The sequence below is a fragment of the Pseudorca crassidens genome, chromosome 11 (genome assembly GCF_039906515.1).
Source record: "Pseudorca crassidens isolate mPseCra1 chromosome 11, mPseCra1.hap1, whole genome shotgun sequence".
Classification (NCBI taxonomy): Eukaryota; Metazoa; Chordata; class Mammalia; order Artiodactyla; family Delphinidae; genus Pseudorca; species Pseudorca crassidens.
In genome coordinates, this window is record NC_090306.1 from 7,472,002 (window position 1) to 7,492,528 (window position 20,527).

Below are 20,527 nucleotides of genomic sequence, written 5' to 3' on the forward strand. Positions count from 1 at the left end.
CCAACGTGTTTTTCTTTTTAATCTTTTAAGTGTTTTTGTACAAAAAAATGTATACATATATTTTTTGCATTTTTAAAACACCAGAGTGTGGGGGAGGGATGCAAACAAATAACAAAAAAGATGCTTTTATAACATTATTTTCCCTGTTTAGAAAGAAGAAAAAAAATCATTCCAATAGTATTTAAAAGTCCAAAGATGAAATCATTTCATTTCCTTCTCTAAAGGCTAAAAGAGGCCCCTGCCTATTGATTCCATCCTCCTGTGTCCAGTGGAGCCATGTTACTCTTCAGTGGCCCAGGCTCACTATCACACAAAGATCAGGCCAGGTTTCTGGGCACACGGCCTGAACAGAAAGGTGGAAGCATCAGAAGATTAAGACCGTCTCCCCACAGAAGTAATGTCGTGGGCAAGAAGACACGTCCCTGAGCCAGAAAAAGGGACAAGTGCTGCAGCCGCCGCAGCCAGGGCGGAAGGTGGCAGAGCCCTGGATGTCCCACTTCTGCCTCCATTCCCTTTCCAGAAGACTGGGGGCAAAAAAAAAAAAAAAAAAAAGTCAAAATGACATGCCTATGAAGGAAAGTGCAACATGTTTAGAAATACTGATACAGGGAACGTTTTAGGAGTAAGAAAAGTTTCGCCAGCTTTGACTGCAAGTGGGAGAAGAAAGTCATCAAGGAGATCCCACTACCAAGGTAAACAGACTTCCCTTTTCTGGAACCCCGGCAGCACAGGAGGTCAATTTCAATGTCCCTTTCCAATGGAGTGGACTTCTGGATTAGGCATTTTGGCTGCAGATGGACCAATAACTTTAGACTACAATCCAGGTCCTAGCTCCAGCTATAAAGTCACTCCAATGCCAGCAAATGATGTATGGTACCTTGTAATCCTCTAATTGGGAAATTTCAAATTTTCCCATCCTAATTCCAGAGGTGGGAGAATTAAGTCTACGACATCACCAGGCTCAAACCAAATGGCAGTACTTGGACTACAACCAAGTAATCACTGCAAAATAGTTCCAAGCAGCAAGAAATTACATCCAGATTCTCATGGAGACTATACTGTAGGGTACAGAGCAACAGCATGAAAGCAATCAAACCTTGTATAAATAATGTTTCTTTGCTTTTTTTTTTTTTTAAATTAAAGAAATCCAGTGTCTCAAAAACTTGTGAAAATGTGTTTAAAAAAGGAAGGGTCAGGGAGCCTGCCATACCCTTTTGCTCATGATAACTCCCCTACTTGTACTTTCTGATACCAAAAGACAGTGCAACAGCCTCTGCTGTCATTGGCCCTATTATATTATCTCTGTCCTACAACTGTACCTCTCAGGAGGGAAGACAAATAGGGAACAAAGGGAAGGCATTTCTACTACTGACAAGTGGATGCAAACCAAAAGCAAACCGGAAAGCAAGAGCAATATTAAGGGTGAGATGAGAGACTGGAGCGGAGGCTGCTTAAGAAACCTGGCTGAGGATGCTTTGGTTTGGGGGCTGAAGAAGCCGGACATTTAAAGTGCAATCACATCGGTAATAAATGATCATCCCTTTCTTCCGACTCCTCCCCCAGCTGGTCATCCCCCACACCACGATACGCAGCAGGCACGTTTCGGGGTTTAGATCGGCACACAAAGTCACAACCATCCTGTAGGGGGAAAGGAAAGGAAGGAAACAATGATTTGAAATCAGCAGCTTTCAGGTGTTATGGTCCAAGAATGTGTCAGGAACTGGTTTTCTCCAGGGATAATGAAGAGAAAACCCCAAAGCTCCAAGGATCAGCTTAAATTGAATGTGGGGAAGAATAGACAGGTTCTAACTTGGCCTCACCCTTTCCTCACCTAGGCCCCTTAAGAGCTGTATCAGGCTCCCAAATCTCAGGAAAAGGACTGCTCTTCCAGCCAAGCCTTAACAAGGCCAGACACTAAGATGCTATGTTGCTTATCTGTACTAGGGCAACCAACTGTCTTGGTTTGCTGGGACTTTTGTGGTTTTAGCACCCAATGTCCGGTGTCTCAGGAAACCCCTCAGTCTGGGCAAACTAGGATGGCTGGTCATTCAACCTTGTCTGTAGGCCACGGACTCAGCCAGCTGCCCTGTTACTTACTGCTACCAGGTTGCCAAGATCCTGCCAGAAGGCCAAGTGGGGAAACTGCTCCATTCCTTTGGCTCCCATCACCAGTCGCTGGTACAGGAACCCCCCGATGATATAGACGGCGATCAGCGATGCAAACCTATTGAGAGAGAAAGACATCTATACTCAAAAACCAAGAAATAGTAAGACTCAGAAACTAAAGATAATCTCTATATTCATTGTTACCTATTTCCTAAGCTGTGTTCCATAAAAATGAAAGGAAAAAAAAAGGGTAGTCAGTTGAATGAACAAGGGGGTTGGTAGGTCCTTAGAAAACCAATTAGAGTGTCAGTCTGAGAAAACCAAAATGATCAGAATAAAATAAGACAGAGTTTGTGACTCTGACTTAGGGCTGAGAACAGTCACCATTAGATACACAACTCCATTTCTTTAAAAGTTCGAATAATCTAATGGCAGCATATTAAAAACTGTCCAGCCCTCCAGTAGGGAAAAAACCCTACATCCAAATGCAAATATTTATTGGGGCCAAAACATTAAGTCATTTTTTAAAACTTGCGCAGAGTTTAAAGAGGATTTTTACAAATTACAGTATAACATATACATGCACACACACTATTTGTACCTATAGACCTCCAAGTAATTGTGGAGTTAAAAAAAAAAAAAGGTTTGGACTGATAAAGGAAAACGTACTCACGTGACAAGTAAGATAGAACCCACACTGAGGTGGGAGATCTCTGGGGAACAGGCCAGGCTGCTGTCTATCTCAAAGAGGTAGAAACAGTCTTGGACTTTGCCTCGCTCCTCAAACACAGGGTTAAAATTGTCCTGATGACAAGAGGACAGAACACAACATTTATGTTGTGTCTGACACCTGTCTGAAAAAAGCACAAACCCCCAAAACCCCCAAAACATTTGCTTTCTCCTGGTCCAAAACCTCCTCTTCCATGTATGATGGAACACGGGTGCCTATGACTCAGGGAAAAGCTGAACTTCTCGTTTTATCTCCTCGGTCCCAATTATCTTGTTCCCTCTGGACAGTCTCTCCCACCTCAGGCCAGTCCTTTCATTTCCTCTAGGCTCCTAGGCCCCAGGGTGCCTCACCGCTAGGGTGTGTCGATTGCAGGAGATCATCACCACTGCCCGACGCTGCTCCTTGCCACAGTGATTGTCATATTCATCACCCCCTTTATAGATCAGCATGATCCAATTACCTGAGGAGGAACAAGGAAAACGGAGCTTTGGGGTGCGGGAAAAGCAGAGGCAGACCTGGGCACTGTGGTACAGTGGAAGTGAGTTCAATGAAATTGGCTGTAATTAAAATAACCCTTTCAGGATGAGCTCTGTATACCAGAAACAGCAGCTAAACCTTGCTCCTTTATAACAGCTATGTGTTCCCTTATTAAGACGACTAAGAATCAGACAGTCATACAAGAATAACCTTAATTTTCCACAAAAATTAAGGCAATTGACAGTGCAAATACAATTATGATCCATACCTTAACCATGACTCATTTTCCAAATACCTGCTAACATCAAAAGGAGAGGTTCCATCCAATTACTTGGTGGCAAGGGAAAGCCTAAGATCGTAAAGTCACCACAGATAAATTCAAAGTGGATGATTTTGAAGACTGAGGGGCATTTTTCCTTCTTTAGTATTTACTGTGTTCAAATTTCTTTTGCAAAGTATCATTTGATCAATAATCACATGAGGTGAATCAGGTAAGGACTGTGCTTCCAATTTTGCATATGAGAAAACAAAATCAAAAAGGTGAAATGATTTTTCAAAGTCACAGGACAAATAAATATGAGCTGGATCAAAAATCCAGTCTTCTGACCTCTAGCCCCAAACTCTTGACGTTGTTTTTTATTATGTTATTTATAGGAGCAACAATGTGCAGTGAATAATTTACTTATCTGCTTAAGGGAGGAAAATAGACCACAGTTGCTCACATAGTCCTTTCCAGCAATATGATTTTATGATTTTTGAGAAATATTATCAACATAACTCAAGATGGTGGGGAAATTTTTGTAGACTGACTGGTTTGCAAAAAAGCTTGATCTCACGTTAAAACAAACACATAAATGTCCTGAGCCTTGGCTGTGGAGGAGCTGTGGAACTAGGTATCCTGTGGTTTGGGGGTATCTCAGATGAGCTGAACCACACATACCGTGTGGTACACTGAAGAGCCTGGGAAGGGCTGAGACATACAGGATTATCAGAGGGATTCAATTAACTGATCAACAGGGAGAATCTTACTTCCATTGAAGATCTGAGTGCTGTTGAGTCTCCCTACTACTGTCTCCTTCCCAGTACTTTTGTTGATCTGCACCAGGCCTGCCCCAGAGGTTTGGTTGCCAGCTTCTCGGCACACCCGGAACATGTAGATATACATGTCTGGGCCCTGGCCCACGGTGCTCTCAAAGCTGTGAGGAGAAGTGAGGAGAAGGAAGAGGACAGTTACAGCTGTCAGCCTTAGGAAGAGCAGTTTCCTTTTTAACAACAACAACAATGGTGCACTCAACTTACTTATCTGATGTCACGGCTAAACGTCCTAGTGAATAATATCTGTTGCATCATGAGATATCCATGACCCAGACAGAACACCCTATCTGTTGATGACGACTGATTAAAATACAGCATCCAAGACAGCTAGTATTCTAGATATTTCTAGAATAATTGCTCTAGACTATGCTAAAACATTACTGCTTCCCCTTGAGTAAGGGTCTGTGTTCATGAGATACACCCTCCTTCCTTAAAGATTATCTTCAGATTTATATACCAGAAGATTCCTGACACTTATGATGACGCAGCAGGCCTAAATATGTTATTCTGATACTTGTAAATATCGAGGCATCAAATAATGCTTTTTAGTTCCTATGAGCTGGTTTCTTGGGTCCAGTCTTGGAAACCGCTACTCTTCTGCATAAGGTACCTGCACATGGCTGCTGAACACTGGGCTGAGCATGTGCTCTATATCATGAAGGAAAGCAAGATAGCACGGCCAAATAAGACTAATATTGCTAAAGTTCACATTAGAACTGTCTCTCAGAGGAGGTTATGATACATGTATCCCCCCTATGTTTGGGGGGGGAAATAAAATCAGTACTAAATACTACTAAATAAAATACTAAAATAAAATCAGTAAGAGGAGGAAGAGATTCTTTAATAAAGTTAGCTCCTCAAGCCCTTTAAGATTCTTCTCATTTACCTTTTGTTAAACAGCGGCGTCAGCCTCTTCAGTAGAGCCAACTCTTTCTCTGACTCTTTATCCTTTTCTCCTACCAGGTCGCATGTTTTTTCTTCGGTCTGCCAGGATTCTCTTACTGCCACGGCCAGCAGCAGCAGCAGGCCAGTCATCCAGGAGCTGTAGAGGGGGAACATCCTTTTGGGAGAGGAAGTGCGTGTGTTAGGGAAAGAGGGAGAGGATCGGGAGAGAAGGGAAAGAAAGAAAGCATATGAATGTGTCATAAATGAATGGTATTTTTTTAACCTTTTAATCTTCCACCCACCACCTATTATTTTACACTAGCCAGTTTTCTTCATTATTATGATGTTGGGCTTTATTTTCTTGTCTCCATTTCAAGTTCTGTTTTCTCCATTATTTAATATTCAGAATTGGAACCTTAAATCTCCAGGTTTCTCTTTTTCTTTTTAAAACTTATTTCAAAAGCTTCTTCCTAGCTGACTCCCTTGCTTGACACCACTGGTCACCTCCTTCTCGTGCCCCTTTCATGTACATTCAACAAAGAGGACAGCATTGGCCTTGGTGAAGAGTTAGTGTCTATAGATTGTTGTTGAGATTTCTGCAAGGTGCGCACAAAAAAAGAATATCTAGACTTCTAAGCTGTATTGGGAGAAAAACACATTTTTGGTCCTAGAAACTGTCAGAAGAACCAATCAATGGCCTAGAGAATACTTAAGTGTGACCAATGAACAGTATTTTGATTATGCAGAAACTATAAGATTCTTTGGCATATGCAACAAATATTACCTTTTAATATCTCTGTGCCAAGAGCACCTGTGTTAGGAAACCCATATACAGATATACATATATATATATACACACACATGCACATATGTATCTATCACCTGTGTCAGGAAACTCTCTCTATATATCAATCACTTTCAGTCTAATTCATAGGTAAGTCCTTCAGAACAAACTATGGGGCTGAGAAGAGGGAAAGGAAAGAACAAAAAGAATTAAATTATGACAGCCTGGTGGAGACATCCTTGCCTCTTTACCATTTGGCAAGAAATTAGATTAAGATGTCTCATTATTTAGAGTTCAATACTGGTTCATAAATACTGCTTAAACCAGTGGCCCTCCATAAGATAATTCTCGAATTACAATTGACACTTGATAAGGGCTAGTTGGAAGTTATTAAGAAAGATGTAAAATAGAGAAAAAGACTTGAATACTTTGGGACCTAAGTCCTCATTTTAATATTCAGGAGCATCTAACAGTCTTTGTTCATATTCACCATAAGAATGATAAACAGAGAGAAACACTGCCACAGCACCTAAAACTCGACATCTACCTGTTCTGATGTCTCACCTCTGAAAAATCATTCAATCATTTAAATGATAGGAAGAACAAAATTCACTAGGTCCAAATGAGTGGTTTGAATAAGTATTCCAAAACCCACCTCAGGCTCTACAGTCATGAACCTCAAGAGTTTCTAGCTTCCAATTGCTGATAACTCTAGGAATTCATCACGTCACTTTACAATTTAGCAAATCCAATTCATCTGATGCTTGTACTGCTTTAGGAATGGCAGTGTGCGGCTGTTTCCCAAACTCATTTTCTTTTCTCTAATTCCATCTTTATACCCAGGATACACTGATTTACCCTTTCAAAAGAAATCACTTTGGTATCCATTAATGATCCCTTAGGCCATCACTACTTGTTAATTTTATAACAGTATCACCAATTTTTCTGATACAAAGATTCAATTCTTCCAAATTTTTCTCACTTATGATAAAATGCTTCCATACTACAAGTCTGGACTTTGGTTTGAATACTCTTTTAAAGTCCTCTAATTCTTTGTCATGCTGGTCCACTGACTCCACTGCATTTTTAGCATATAAAACTTAAAACAGGCAGAATTTAATGGGTACTAATAGGTACCTGAATAAATTTTCTCCACTCTCCTAAACAAACTTACATTTTTTTTTTGGATGTCTGATCTCATTTATTTGTTACTCTTAGAACATCTCATTTTTGACTGGACTCAGACTTAGAGGTAGAAGCTCTCAGAGGACAGCCTCCGTCTCTTGGCAATCTGTTCCTGTTGTTTTTCTTTGGCCTCCTTCATTCTCTTGGCCAAGAGTTTAGCATATCCTGCAGCCTCTTCCTTATTTTCTTAGTATGCTGTTTCTTCAGAGCAATATGCTGACGTTTGTGTTGCAGAACACGTGGAGTAACAAGACGCTGAGTCTTGTGTGCTTTGGTCCTAGGTTTCCTACCCTCTTTGTTTAGGGGTTTTCTCTCACAATATACTGGCGGACATAGAGAGAGACTGAAAAGTTTGTGGATTCTGCTAGCTCTTTTGGGCCCCAGCTGACGAGGCGAAGTTGTGAGTCCAGGAATATGCTTCTCCCCTTTTTCCACTATGACCAAATTGAGAACACTCAGATTGGCATCCACAATGCAACCCCGTACAGATCTGTGCTTTCTTTCTCCAGTCCTCCTTGGTCTGTAACAGGAATGCCCCTTATTCAGTAGCGGGTAGACTCTACCATGGGTCCAGACACCTGCTTCATGGGGAAAACCTTGTTTGTTGTTCCCACCGATTCAGACCACATAACCCTTCCATTCTTCACCCAGAGCATTAGCAGCAACTTCTGTGGCCATATGCTTCTTACAAAAGGTATGAAGTTTTTGTTCATCGTCCACTTCAATGAGTTTCTGGCAGCCATTGGCTGGGAAAGAGATGTTCAACTTCATCCTGAAGTGGCCAACTGCCTCTGAGGCACCATGATAAAAAGCTAAATGAACTTACATTTGACATTCTTTTTTTAAAATTTATTTTACTTATTTATTTTTGGCTGTGTTGGGTCTTCATTACTGAGCGCGGGCTTTCTCTAGTTGTGGTGAGCGGGGGCTACTCTTTGTTGCAGTGCGCGGGCTTCTCATTGTGGTGGCTTCTCTTGTTGTGGAGCACGGGCTCTAGGCGCGTGGACTTCAGTAGTTGTGGTGCACGGGCTTAGTTGCTCTGCGGCATGTGGGATCTTCCCGGACCAGGGATCAAACACGTGTCCCCTGCATTGGCAGGTGGACTCTTAACCACTGCGCCACCTGGGAAGTCCCACATTTGACATTCCGTTTCCCACATTCCACTAGGGCAACCAATACTTGGGAAGTCATCTCCCCGACTTGGTGTACTCCAAACATCAATTCATTGTAGTAATATTAATAAGGTGTTTCCATAGAATAAGTATAGCCAGCCACAAAGTCTGAGGCTCCCATAAACACATACAAAGCATCAACAGGAAACACTTAATAGAGTGCTTGCCTTTTGCTAGGCATTTAACATACATTAACCAGTTAAGCCTTACAAAAACCCTATGCAGTAAATACGACTGTCCTTATTTTACAGAGGAGAAAACTAGACACAGCTAGTGGCGTGAACCAGATAGTGCAGCTCTGAGCTCATGGTCTACACTTAACCATTCCTTTCACATAAAGTTTTCTGGAGATCAGAGTAGGCAGTCAAAGTTTTGCTTTCATTTTGACAAAGCAAGAAGGGGAAGTGACTCCTCACATGGTTCACTAAACAGGAGGCAGAATAAAGAACCCAGACCTCAAACTCCTACCTTCTCTAAATTCACTCACTGATCCACACAACTTGACCAGCTGACTAAAATAAGAGGCTCCTTTTAGTAGATTGATTAAGCATGACATTTCCTTTATATTCTTGCAGGACCCAATTTGAAATTTCAACTTTCTGTGCTTTCAATATTCTTTTATCCAGGACCATTTTCTGGAGGGATGCTCACACACAAGACTGTGTTCTTTGGCTTCAAAGTTAGTTCCTTATCTGTTAACAGTTGATGATTTCTTTTCCCAAATTAGAACAAAGACTCTCACAAAACTGCAAAAGGATGAAGGGCTGAACACCCTGCAGCCAGCATTAGTTGAGTCGAACTAGCTTTCATTTAATTATTGGTTCAAAAAGATAGGAGATAAAAAGAGATATATTCTTCTCTTTCCTGCTTAAGAGTTGGCTACGTTTGAGCTGCTTCTCTTTGATTCAGTGGCATATGCTCTAAGTGCTTTATCTAGATTATGTTCATCAATCTTCACAACCCAGAAAAGTAGATACAATTTCTCCCATTTTACAGATGAGGAAACTGATTCCTACAGAGCTTAAGTTACTTGCCTTAGGTTATACAAGTATTAAACGTGTATGAAGTTATTAGTAAGGCAACTTGAATGAGTCATGGTATAAAGCTATTTTCTGATAAATAAAGGAGTGCAAAAATGTATTCGTAAGAGTATGAAATCCAAGGGCTGGGTAGTCCCCTTTTACATCTAATTGTGCTACAATTAGATTCTCAAGATGCAAGAGTTTGTCCTAGATACTTTGGAAACAAGCGGCAGGACTTAAAGATTTTGAAAAATCCCTTTCAATTTTCTTGTTCTACAACGATAGATCCATACAGTTAAGGCTAAAAAATTCTCCTCCAATGGGATGACCAATGACTAAGTCAGGAATTGGGAAACACTTTACATCACTAGGCCTCTGTACCACTCACTTCCCCCAGACTAGCCATGACCATTTTCTGTTTTTCGGTGGAATTTCTACTTTCTTCTCTCTGGCTCATTTCTGATGGCGACGGCCCTTATCTCCTGTCTCCAGCAGCCCACACTTTCAGAAGAGCAGCCCTAACTAGCTGAACCGCCCAAGGTTGAAAAGACTTAAGAAAGCAGCTCTAGCCCAAGGGCGGAAGCTCTCTCCAAAAAGGAACGCAAATCCCTCTATTGGCGACTCTTCGTACCATACACTCATCTCCCTCAAACTTCTTCCAGGCTTCCAGACATTCGCGTCCCGTCTAGTCTCCCGACTTTGCAAATGCTTAGGGCCATACCCTCTACAAATGATGCCACCTGACCTCCCTCTACGATGCGGGCCAAAATCCCGTCTACGGGTATCCAGTAACACCTCGAACAGACTCCAGACTTAGCGACCTTCCTTTCCCTGCCTTCCAAACTCTGGTCTTGGAGATCCTTTCTCCCTCACTCCCTTGGCGACTCTGTAACTCCCCAACCTTACGCCTCCGCCTTTCTACCCTCGGGCTCCTTAGCTGGATTTTTGGGCTAGAACCCGGGCCAAGGGAGACTCAGCAATCCCGGCCCCCGTCACAGCCACGAGGGGTGAGCGCTCTCCAGCCCACTCCTCCACGCCCCTCATACTCACGTGTCACAGGCAAAGGGAGCAGCCACAGCTCAGAATCCCCGGCCGAGTACCTGCTCGCGGCTGGGAGACAGCACCAGCGAGGGGCCGGCCGCAGACCCCGGTTCCAGAGCTCGCGGCAGAGCCAGCGACCCCACGAGCGCCTCGCTGGGCTCCACTCCGGGAACCGGAAACAGGAAGTGCCGGGCGGCCGCTGGGCAACTGCTCCTCCCACTAGACCCCGCGGCATGTCACGGTAGAACCGTTTCGCTGCTTTCCCCTTCCCGGCCTCTCAGATCATCCCGGACGCTGATTGGCCAGGACCGTGGGCCTTAGGCTCCGCCCCCGCGGCATCAACTCCAATCCCTATCGAGATTTGCAAGTTTAGTTCCACCTTTGCGGGTCGCCTTTCTCCTGACTGGGGTCCCAGACTCCCACCTCCTGGCCTCTCGGCTCGGGCCCCTGTCACGCGGGGTCACGCGGGGGTCACGCGCGGTCAGGCGCCAGGCTCGCTCCCTGGTAGGTCGGACTGGAGGGCGGCGGAAGTGGAAATGCGGGGCGGGGCCAGATCCCCAGGCCGCGGCGGGAGCTGTAGTTCTCGTGCTGGTTGCTGCTTCAGATCTCTGCCGCCTGAGGGGGACGCTGGTTCGCTGTGTGCTGGCCCCGAGTCGCGTTGTCCCTGGAGGATAGTGGAGAGCGACTGGGTCGTGGTCCTCCTGGCTTTCTTACCGTCACTTTTGTTCTTTACGTCCTGTCTCCGGTTTAGCACCGTGAGGTGCGGCAGGGGTTACTATTACAGTTAGCCTTATCATCCCTCCGGCATTTTGTGTGATAAACACTCTGCAGCCACTTCTGCTGACCGAGACAAGTCAATTTTTGGTCTTTGCGCCTTTGCTAAGATCCTTTGCGGTGTCTCTCACGTGTGGCGTCTTAGCCGTGTGTGGAAGTCCTACCCGTTCATAGAACTCGGTTCAGAGGCTCCTGTGACTCCTGGACTCAACCTTTTCAGCTGGAACCGTTCCGTCCTCCCAGTGCCCGCTGGCTGCTCGCACCTGGCTTTAGTCTGGTTTGTTTCTGCTTTGATTCCTCGTTGCATTTGCGTGTGCCTCCCAACGTCTCCTCGGATGGCGACTGGATTTTGATTCCTCTTTGTGTTCACCAGAGCTAGAACAGCGTTTTGAATCGAATAATAATAGAAGCTGACACTGTGAGAAACCCGGCACTGTTGTACGTGTTTTAAACGAGTATCAGTTCACTTCACCTTCACAACCAGCTTACTGAGGAAGTATCTTATCCCCATTTTACAGATGAGTAAATTAAAGGCGACAGAGGCTAAGTGACTTTTTTTTTTTTTTTTAACTTACCCTGGGCCCCACAGCTACTAAGTTATGGAGTCAGTATTCTGGCTCCATCATTTAGGGATAAGTTAGTTATATAGGTTGTGTATACAGTCCAGAGTTCATGCTGTCGACACTGCGTTATACTGACTATAAGAAACTGTATTTGTATATTAACTGGTACATTCAATTCAGGCTAGGTGGTATATCTGGGTTGGGTTTGGATGTGTCTTAAGTAAAAAATACGAAAATTGAAAGATGAGTTGCTTTCTAATAATAAAAGTAATTTGTCTATTGACACATACACACTACTATATATAGATTAGATAACTAATAAGAATCTGCTGAATGGCACGGGGAACTCTATTCAATACTCTGTAATGACCTATATGGGAAAAGAATCTAAAAAAAGAGCGGATATACGTGTGTCTATAACTGACTCAGTTTGCTGTACAGCAGAAGCTAACACATTGTAAATCAACTATACTCCAATAAAAATATTAAGAAAGCGCTTCTAGGAGGTTCCTAAAATCAAATGTTGAGGCTGCCTCCTCTTTAGTATGTGCAGAAAAGGGAAGGGTGCGTGAAAGCGCTAGGTATTCTGATGCTTGCTTCAACTCATGGCTTTGAAAATTGTCCCAGGCCTGCTCTTTTGTCGGCTCTCAGGTGGGAGCTCTGTTGGGAATACCTTTTTTAACCTCTCAAGAGCTTTGTCCTGTGTGAGTTTTTTTTTACAGGTTTTGCTGTGGTTTCACTGTCAAATACACTCTACCTGCTCACGTTTTCTGATCTGCTTAGCAATCTTTTGATATTTGTTTGGTAGTTTCTCAGACCCATTATGCATGTATTCTATTTGCCATCTTGAACCAGATTTCAATTTTGAACTTTTATTGATGCCCTCCTTTAAAAAATGATCATATTTAACATATTTCAAAGGCTAAATATATTTTTGTTTTTGGTAATTTTCAATTTTAATATATCAGTAAATTAAACATTTTAGAAAAATGCAAGAAGAGTACAAAGAACTCTTGCATACACTCTACCTAGATTTGCCAAGTATTTACATGTTGCCCCATTTGCTTTATTGGTCTCTCCCCCCCACATCCTCCCTACACACACACACACACACACACACACACACACACACACACACACACACACACACACACACACTTTTATTCTGAACAATCTGAGGGTAAGTTCCCCGTTACCACTAAGTACACCATTGTGTATTTCCTAATAATAAAGACATTCTTACATTACCACAGTATAATTATCAAAATTAGGAACTATAGCACTTTTTTACCCTTTCCCAACCACAGAAGCAAAGCCAGAGTCACACACTGCAATTAGTTGTCATTTTTCTTTATCTTATTTGACCTTGAAATTTGGAAAAGTACAGGTCACTTATTTTGTAGAATGTCTCTCATTTTGGTTTGGTCTGATGTTGCCTCCTGATTTAGGTATGCATTTCTTGATAGGACTAAGAGGGAAATAATGATCCTGTATCACTCAGCATCCAATCAGAAGACAGATACCACATGAGTCATTTTAAGGAAAAATTTAGTATAAAGAGTCATTTTTTAGTAAAAAATAATTACTAAAAGGGGTAAGAGAGGACTGTAAGTTACACACAAATCTTACAGAAGTAGGAACTACAAAATGCAGCTACTACCTTGAGGGCTGAAGATGGGTTAACAAGGAAGCAACTTAGAAACTTAAACGAAGTGCTACTTTTCCACCCACAGGGGAGAGGTTCAGACCTCTGAAGAAAGGATGTGGTTCCTGCCACAGGAACATGCAGCCCACTGATGAGGTGAGAGGAAAATTGCTGGAGGCTGTGGGTCACTGGGTCACTGTTGAACTGTCAGTGGGAGCCTCTTTATGGTGGCTTCTTTGTCCTTTGGACTTGTCCCCATCATTTTTTGAGCAGTCCTTTACTTTTGGGCACATAGATGTTCCATGTGGATCTTGAACTTTTCTTACCCTAGAATCAATCATATCTCGAAGGCGGCCTGGTTCCTCTTAGTGGAGAAGGGTATTGAGAAACCAAGATCTGATTACAGTGTGTGTTTATTGCTACTTGTGTGTCCTTGCTTTGGTCCTTCTCAGCAGACAGTTAGGAAATCTATATATCTTTCCAAGAGTGGGAAATTAGCTCCCATTATATTCAGCATATTTATATGTTTGTTCACACGTGAGAAAACACAGGAAGTAACTTTATAACTGGTAAACCAAGCCTACTAATTAGAGTTCAATGTTTAAAGTTTTTTTTTTTGTTATTGAGGTAAAATGTATAAATCATGAAATTCACAACGCTTTTTAAAAATTATTTATTTATTTATGACTGTGTTGGGTCTTCGTTGCTGCACGCAGGCCTTCTCTAGTTGTGGCGAATGGGGGCTACTCTTCCCTGCGGTGCGCGAGTTTCTTATTGCCGTGGCTTCTCTTGTTGTGGAGCACGGGCTCCAGGCACACAGGCCTCAGTAGTTGTGGCACATGGGCTCAGTATTTGTGGCTCGTGGGCTCTAGAGTACAGGCTCAGTAGTTGTGGTGCACAGGCTTCGTTGCCCTGTGGCATGTGGGATCTTCCTGGACCAGGGCTCGAACCCGTGTCCCCTGCATTGGCAGGCAGATTCTTGACCACTGCACCACCAGGGAAGTCCCACAACTTTTAAGTATAGAATTCAGTGAATCTTGACAAATGCATCATAACTGTAACCCCCCTCTAATCAAGACTTAGCAGATTTTCATCACCCAAGAAAATTTCCTCATGCCCTTTTCCAGTCATTCTCCTAGGCCTAGAGGCAACTATTGCTCTGAAATTTTTACCATAGATTAATTTTGTATTTTCCAGAATTTCATATAAAATTGAATCATTAGAAAAAAATGAATCATATACTATGTTTGGTTTCTTTCACTCAATAAAATGTCTGTGAGGTTCTGTTGTTACATATATCAGTAGCAGGGTTTTTCTCTTTTTTTGGCTAGATAGTACTATATTGTATGAATATTTCACAACTTGTTGATCTATTCTCTTGATGGGTATTTAGGTTGTATCTGTGTTTTCTTCCAAGAAGCTTTATAGTTTTAGCTTTTATGTTTGTATCTGTAATCAGTTTTTTAAAGTTTTTTAAAAATATTTATTATGTTTATTTATTTGGTTGCGCTGGGTCTTAGTCGTAGCAGCTGGGCTCCTTAGTTGTGGCTCGCGGGCTCCTTAGTTGTGGCATGCGAACTGTTAGTTGCAGCATGAATGTGGGATCTAGTTCCCTGACCAGGGATCAAACCTGGGCCCCCTGCATTGGGAGCACAGAGTCTTAACCTCTGCGCCACCAGGGAAGTCCCTGTGATCAATTTTGAATTAATTTTTTTGTATTGTTGAGGTAGGGTCGAGGTCAGCTTTTTTCCCACATGGATGTATAGGTCTTCCAGTAATGTTTATTCACTTTTCTTTCTCCCTTAAGTTGCTTTGGAACTTTGTTGAAAATCAGTTGACTATATACATGTGATTCTGTTTCTGGACTTAATTTGTTCCATTGATCTCTTTGTTCATTATTATGCCAACAACACACTGTCTTGATTCTTCTAGCTTTATAAGTCTTGAAGTAAGTTAGTGTAAATCTTCCTGTTTTTTCAAGATTGTTTTGGCATTTCCATAAATATGTTTAGAATCAACCTGTCAATTTCTGTTTAAAAAATCGTGCTGGAATTATAATTGGGATTAATGTGAATCTAAAGGTAAATTTGAGGAAAATTGACATTTTAACAATGTTGAATTTTACAGTCCATGGATAGGATACACTCTCTATTTATTTAGGTCTTATCTAATTTCTTTCAGCTATGTTTTATTGTTTTCAGTGTAGAGGTCTTACATGTCATTTGTTACATTTATTCCCAAGTACTCACATTTTGATGCTTTTATAACTGAAAATATTGTGAAAGTTTTTTTTTACGAATGTTTGCTAGTAGTGTATAAAAATACAGTTGAGTTTTGTATTTTGACCTATATCCTGTAACCTTGCTAAATTTACTTATTTTGGCAGTTGCTTCTTTCTTTTGAACTTCTGGCCATCATGGTGTAACTGGGACTGGATTTATTTTCTCATCTGAAACAACTGGAAAACGAAAATATATGAAACAGCGGTTTTCAGATACTGGACAACAGGCAGTACAGGACAGTGATTCCTGAGAGAAGGAAAATAAGGTGAGCCCCTGCTTATCCCTGCTTACAGTTGCCTCTGCTTACTAATTCTTGTCAAAAAGCAAGCCTCAAAAGGATCAAACTGGTACCAAGTAACTGTGTCCAATAACAAAAGCCAACAATTTTGAAAAGAGCTCAAGACAATTTGGCACCAACAGCATAAAATTCACAGTGTCTGGAATCCAGCAAAAGATTATCAGGCATGCAAAGGAGGCAAATATAACCCATAACCAGGAGAAAAATCAGTCATTAGAAACTGAACCAGAAATGACAAAGATGAAAGAATTTGCAGAAAGGATGTTAGAATAGCTATTATAAATACACTTCATATGTTCAGTAGATAAGACGAACATTGAACATTATAAAGAGAAAAAGGCAAGATATTTTAAAAACAAACCAAATTATGCTTCCACAGATGAGAAATACAATATCTGAAATGATGCAATGAAAATATACTGAATGGAATCAACAGTAGACTAGAAACTACAGAAGGAAAGGTTAAATTTTTTTAAAAAATTATTTATTTATTTTTGCTGCATCGGGTCTTAGTTGCGGCATGCAGGATCTTCTCTGGGTCTTACGGAATCTTTCGTTGCGGCACACGGGCTTCTCTTTAGTTGTGGCGAGTGGGCTCCAGAGTGCGTGGACTCTGTAGTTGCAGCGTGCGGGCTCTCAAGTTTTGGCACATGGGCTTAGTTGCCCCGTGACATGTGGGGTCTTAGTTCCCCGATGAGGGATTGAACCCGTGTCCCCTGCATTGAAAGGCAGATTCTTAACCACTGGACCACCAGGGAAGTCCCAGGAAAGTTAATTAACTTGAAGACATATCATTAGAAAATATCCAAAATAAACACATGAGGAAAAAAGACCCTCCCCCTCCAAAAAAACCCCCCAAAACCCAGAACTTCAGTTACTTATGGTACAATATCAAGCAATCAAATATATTTAAAATTAAAGCTTCAGAAAGAGGACAGAAAATATATTGGCCAAAATTTTTCAGAATTTGCTGAAAACTATAAATTTACAAATCAGAGATATTCAATGAATATCAAGCAGAAGAAACATGAAGACACATTATTATCAAGCTGTTGAAAAGCAGTGATAAATAGAACATACTAAAAGCAGCCAGAGGGGAAAAAACACAGTGGCATAGTTCACATCAGAAACTATGCAAGTCAGACAAAATTAGACACCTGTAAGTACTTTTGTGGGGGAGGAGAACCCTGTCAACATACAAAAATACCTTTAAAAAAATGAAGGCAGGGGCTTCGCTGATGGCACAGTGGTTAAGAATCTGCCTGCCAATGCAGGGGACACAGGTTCAAGCCTTGGTCCGGGAAGATCCCACATGCCGCGGAGCAACTAGGCCTGTGCTCCACAACTACTGAGCCTGTGCTCTAGAGCCCGTGAGCCACAACTACTGAGCCCGTGTGCCACAACTACTGAAGCCTGCGTGCCTAGAGCCAATGCTCTGTAAGAAGAGAAGCCACCATAGTGAGAAGCCCATGCACTGCAATGAAGAGTAGCCCCTGCTCACTGCAACTAGAGAAAGCCCACGTGCAGCAATGAAGACCCAATGCAGCCAAAAATAAAAATAAATAAATTAAAAATAAAAATGCAGGCAAATTAAAATTTTTTTCAGATGAACAAAAGATGAGGAATTCATTGCAAACAGACCACTAAAATACATATTAAAGGAAGTTCTTCTTCCAGAAGGAAAATTATACCACATGGGAATTTAGAATTATGTAAGGAAATGAAGAAGTTTAGCAATGATAAATATGAGTATAACTATAAAACACTTTTGTTCTAATTTTAAAAGATACCTTTAAAAGATTAATGCCTGATTAAAAGAAAAATATTAACAATCTATTGTGGAATTTATAACATAGGTAGAAGTAAAATGTTTGACAATGGCCAGGGAGAGGGAGAGAAAATATACTATTGTAAGGTGCATTTGATATACATGAAGTGGTATAATATTATTTGGAGGAAGAATGTGCTTAAAGATATAATGGAGACTCTAGAGCATCCTAAAAAAGAAAAAGAAAAAAGAAAAAAAAGAAAAGGGAGTTCCCTGGTGACCTAGTGGTTAGGATTCTGGGCTTTCACTGCCATGGCCCAAGTTCAGTCCCTGGTCAGGGAACTGAGATCCTGCAAGCCACGTGGAGCAGCCAAAAAAATTAAAAAAGGAAAGAAGGAATGAAGGAAGAAGGAAAAGAGGAAACAAGGAAAGAGAAAGGTATAACTGATATACCAATAAGGGAGATAAAATGGAATCATAAAAGACATTCAATTTTATAAAAAAGATCAGGAAAATAGGGAAAAAATGAACAAAGAATAAATCAAACACATAAATAGCAAGATAGTAGATATAAGGCTACCTATAATGATAATCACATGATCTAAAATGGCCTAAATACTCCAATTAAAAGGCAGAGATTATCAGATTAGATAAAAGAAAAAAGTAAGACCGAAGTATATGCTCTCTGGGAAAATAAACAAACAAAAAATAAAAGGATGGAAATAATTATACCATGCAAACACTAATCCAAAAAAAGCTAGAATGCCTATATTAATTAGACAAAGTAGATTTTAGAGTAAGGAATATTACCATGGATAAAGAGGGACATTTCATAAGGATAAAAGAATTAGATCATCAAGAGGACACGTGTTTGTAGCTAATAACAGCTTTAAAATATGTGAAGCAAAATCTGAGAGAATTTGAGAGAAAAAGACAAATTGACAATTATAGTTGGAGATTTCAATATCCTCTTCTCATAATTAACATAGTCAGAAAATCTGCAGTGATATAGAGGACTTGAACAACACCATCAACTAACCTGACTAATTGACATTAATTCACTTGCCACCTCTTTTGTGAATAAAGTTTTACTGGAACACAGACACACATACTTGTTTATATTTATCTGTGTCTGCTTTTGTACTATAATGGCTGAGTTGAGTAGTTGTGAGAAGACCATATTGCCAGGAAAGCCTGAGATATTTACTGTGTGGCCTTTTACAGAAAGTATTTGCTCACCCCTGACTTAGATGAAAAGAACAGATTTATTGAAAGACACAAACTACTGAGGTTAACTCAAGAAAAAATACATAACTTGAATATCTCACTATCCATTAAAGAAATTGAATTTATAGTTAAAAGCTTCCCATAAAGAAAACTTTAGGCCCAGATGGCTTCACTGGTAAATTCTACTATCTTTTGATCTTTTATTTATTATTCTTGTCTAGTTCTTTCTCTACAGTGTTGAATAGAAATGGTAAAAATAGACATTCTTGCTTTGTTCTTGGAATAAACCACACTTTGTCATGATGAATTACCTCTTTTATGTTCTTCTGGATTTGATTTGCTGATAGTTTTTTTTTTTTTTTTTAAAGATTTTGATGTCTATATTTATGAGGGTTGGGGTCTGTAATTTACATACTTGTAATTTTTTCTCAGGGTCATCATGGCCTCCTAAAATAAGTTGGAGGGTGTACTTTCATTTTCTGTTTTCTGAAGGGATTGTGTTATTTATTCCTTAAAGTTTGATGTAATATGCTGTTTGAAGTCATCTGAACATGAAGCTTTCTTTTTCTTTCTTTTTGTTTTAATTGAAGTATAGTTGATTTACAATGTTGTGCCAGTCTCTGCTGTACAGCAAAGTGACTACAAAACAGAAGCTTTCTTTTTTTAAAATTAAATTTTTATATTATTTTTTAATTAATTTTTTTTATTGGAGTAGAGTTGATTTACACTGTTAGTTTTTGTTGTACAGCAGAGTGGGTCAGTTATACATATATCCACTCTTTTTTTTAGATTCTGTTCCCATATAGGTCATTACAGAGTATTGAATAGAGTTCCCTGTGCTATACAGTAGGTTCTTTTTAGTTATCTATTTTATATATAGTAGTGTGTATATGTCAATCTCAATATCCCAATTTATACCCCCCCTTCCCCCTTGGTAAACAGAAGCTTTTTTTTTTTTTTTTTTTTTTTTGCGGTACGTGGGCCTCTCTCTGTTGTGGCCTCTCCCATTGCGGAGCACAGGCTCCAGACGCGCAGGCCCATGGCCCACGGTCCCAGCCGCTCCGCGGCATGTGGGATCTTCCTGGACCGGGGCACGAACCCGTGTCCCCAGCATCGGCAGGCGGGCTCTCAACCACTGCGCCACCAGGGAAGCCCCAGAAGCTTTCTTAATGGGAAGGTGTGTACTAACAAATTCAATTTTTTGAATGAAAAGAGAGTTATTCAAAAATTTCTTCTTGTGTCAGTTTGGTAAATTGTGTTTTCCAAGGAATTTTTCCATTTTATCTACATTGTTAAATTTATTGGTATATAGACATAATATTCCTTTATTATCCTTTTAATGTCTTTAAAATCTATAGAGTTATACTCTCTTCAGTCTTGATATTCATAATTTGAGCCCTCTCTGTTTCTTGATCAGTCTTGTTAAAAGTTTATCAATCAGTAATCTTATCAAAGAACCAAATTTTGGCTTTG

At 40.8% G+C, this 20,527-nt stretch overlaps 1 protein-coding gene, 1 long non-coding RNA gene and 1 pseudogene across 16 annotated transcripts in view; 1 reads left to right on the plus strand and 2 right to left on the minus strand.

Moving 5' to 3' along the window:
- Positions 1–4: 4 nt before the first annotated feature.
- Positions 5–10,944, minus strand: M6PR (mannose-6-phosphate receptor, cation dependent). 4 transcript variants are annotated; one of them, XM_067695664.1, is made up of 8 exons: positions 10,557–10,944; positions 5,295–5,468; positions 4,343–4,509; positions 3,187–3,296; positions 2,780–2,910; positions 2,098–2,224; positions 1,520–1,638; positions 5–524 (listed from the first exon to the last, which is right to left on the minus strand). In XM_067695664.1, exons 1-8 carry the CDS (start codon positions 10,730–10,732, stop codon positions 365–367), a joined length of 1,164 nt encoding a protein of 387 aa, XP_067551765.1. In that variant the 5' UTR covers positions 10,733–10,944; the 3' UTR covers positions 5–364. The 4 variants fall into 4 exon arrangements, 3 of the variants coding, with proteins under 3 accessions (XP_067551765.1, XP_067551767.1, XP_067551766.1); XM_067695666.1 differs by having other exon boundaries at positions 10,507–10,683; XR_010932247.1 differs by having other exon boundaries at positions 492–524; positions 1,461–1,638; positions 10,557–10,943.
- On the minus strand, positions 5,481–10,499 carry LOC137201608 (small ribosomal subunit protein eS6-like; annotated as a pseudogene).
- Positions 10,945–11,013: 69 nt separating the features above from the next.
- The window catches only part of LOC137201612 (uncharacterized), a 172,811-nt gene continuing 163,297 nt past the window's right edge, over positions 11,014–20,527 (plus strand). For 3 of the 12 annotated variants that reach the window (XR_010932252.1, XR_010932255.1, XR_010932259.1), the window contains exons 1-3: positions 11,023–11,709; positions 13,568–13,635; positions 15,866–16,026. This is a non-coding gene — a long non-coding RNA (uncharacterized lncRNA). Of the gene's footprint in view, positions 11,710–13,567; positions 13,636–15,865; positions 16,027–20,527 lie in introns of all 12 variants that reach the window. The other 9 variants (XR_010932251.1, XR_010932257.1, XR_010932253.1 and 6 more) reach the window with 7 other exon arrangements.

What these genes read in the sequence shown, in the direction of transcription:
- M6PR (XM_067695664.1), bottom strand. Translation starts at nt 10,732, where the DNA reads ATGCCGCGGGGTCTAGTGGGAGGAGCAGTTGCCCAGCGGCCGCCCGGC. An exon ending in GGTTCTATCTTACTTGTCAC is followed by an intron (nt 2,225 to 2,779) that starts GTGAGTACGTTT and finishes CTCTCTCAATAG; the next exon opens with GTTTGCATCGCTGATCGCCG. An exon ending in GATGATCATTTATTACCGAT is followed by an intron (nt 525 to 1,519) that starts GTGATTGCACTT and finishes TTTTGCCCCCAG; the next exon opens with TCTTCTGGAAAGGGAATGGA.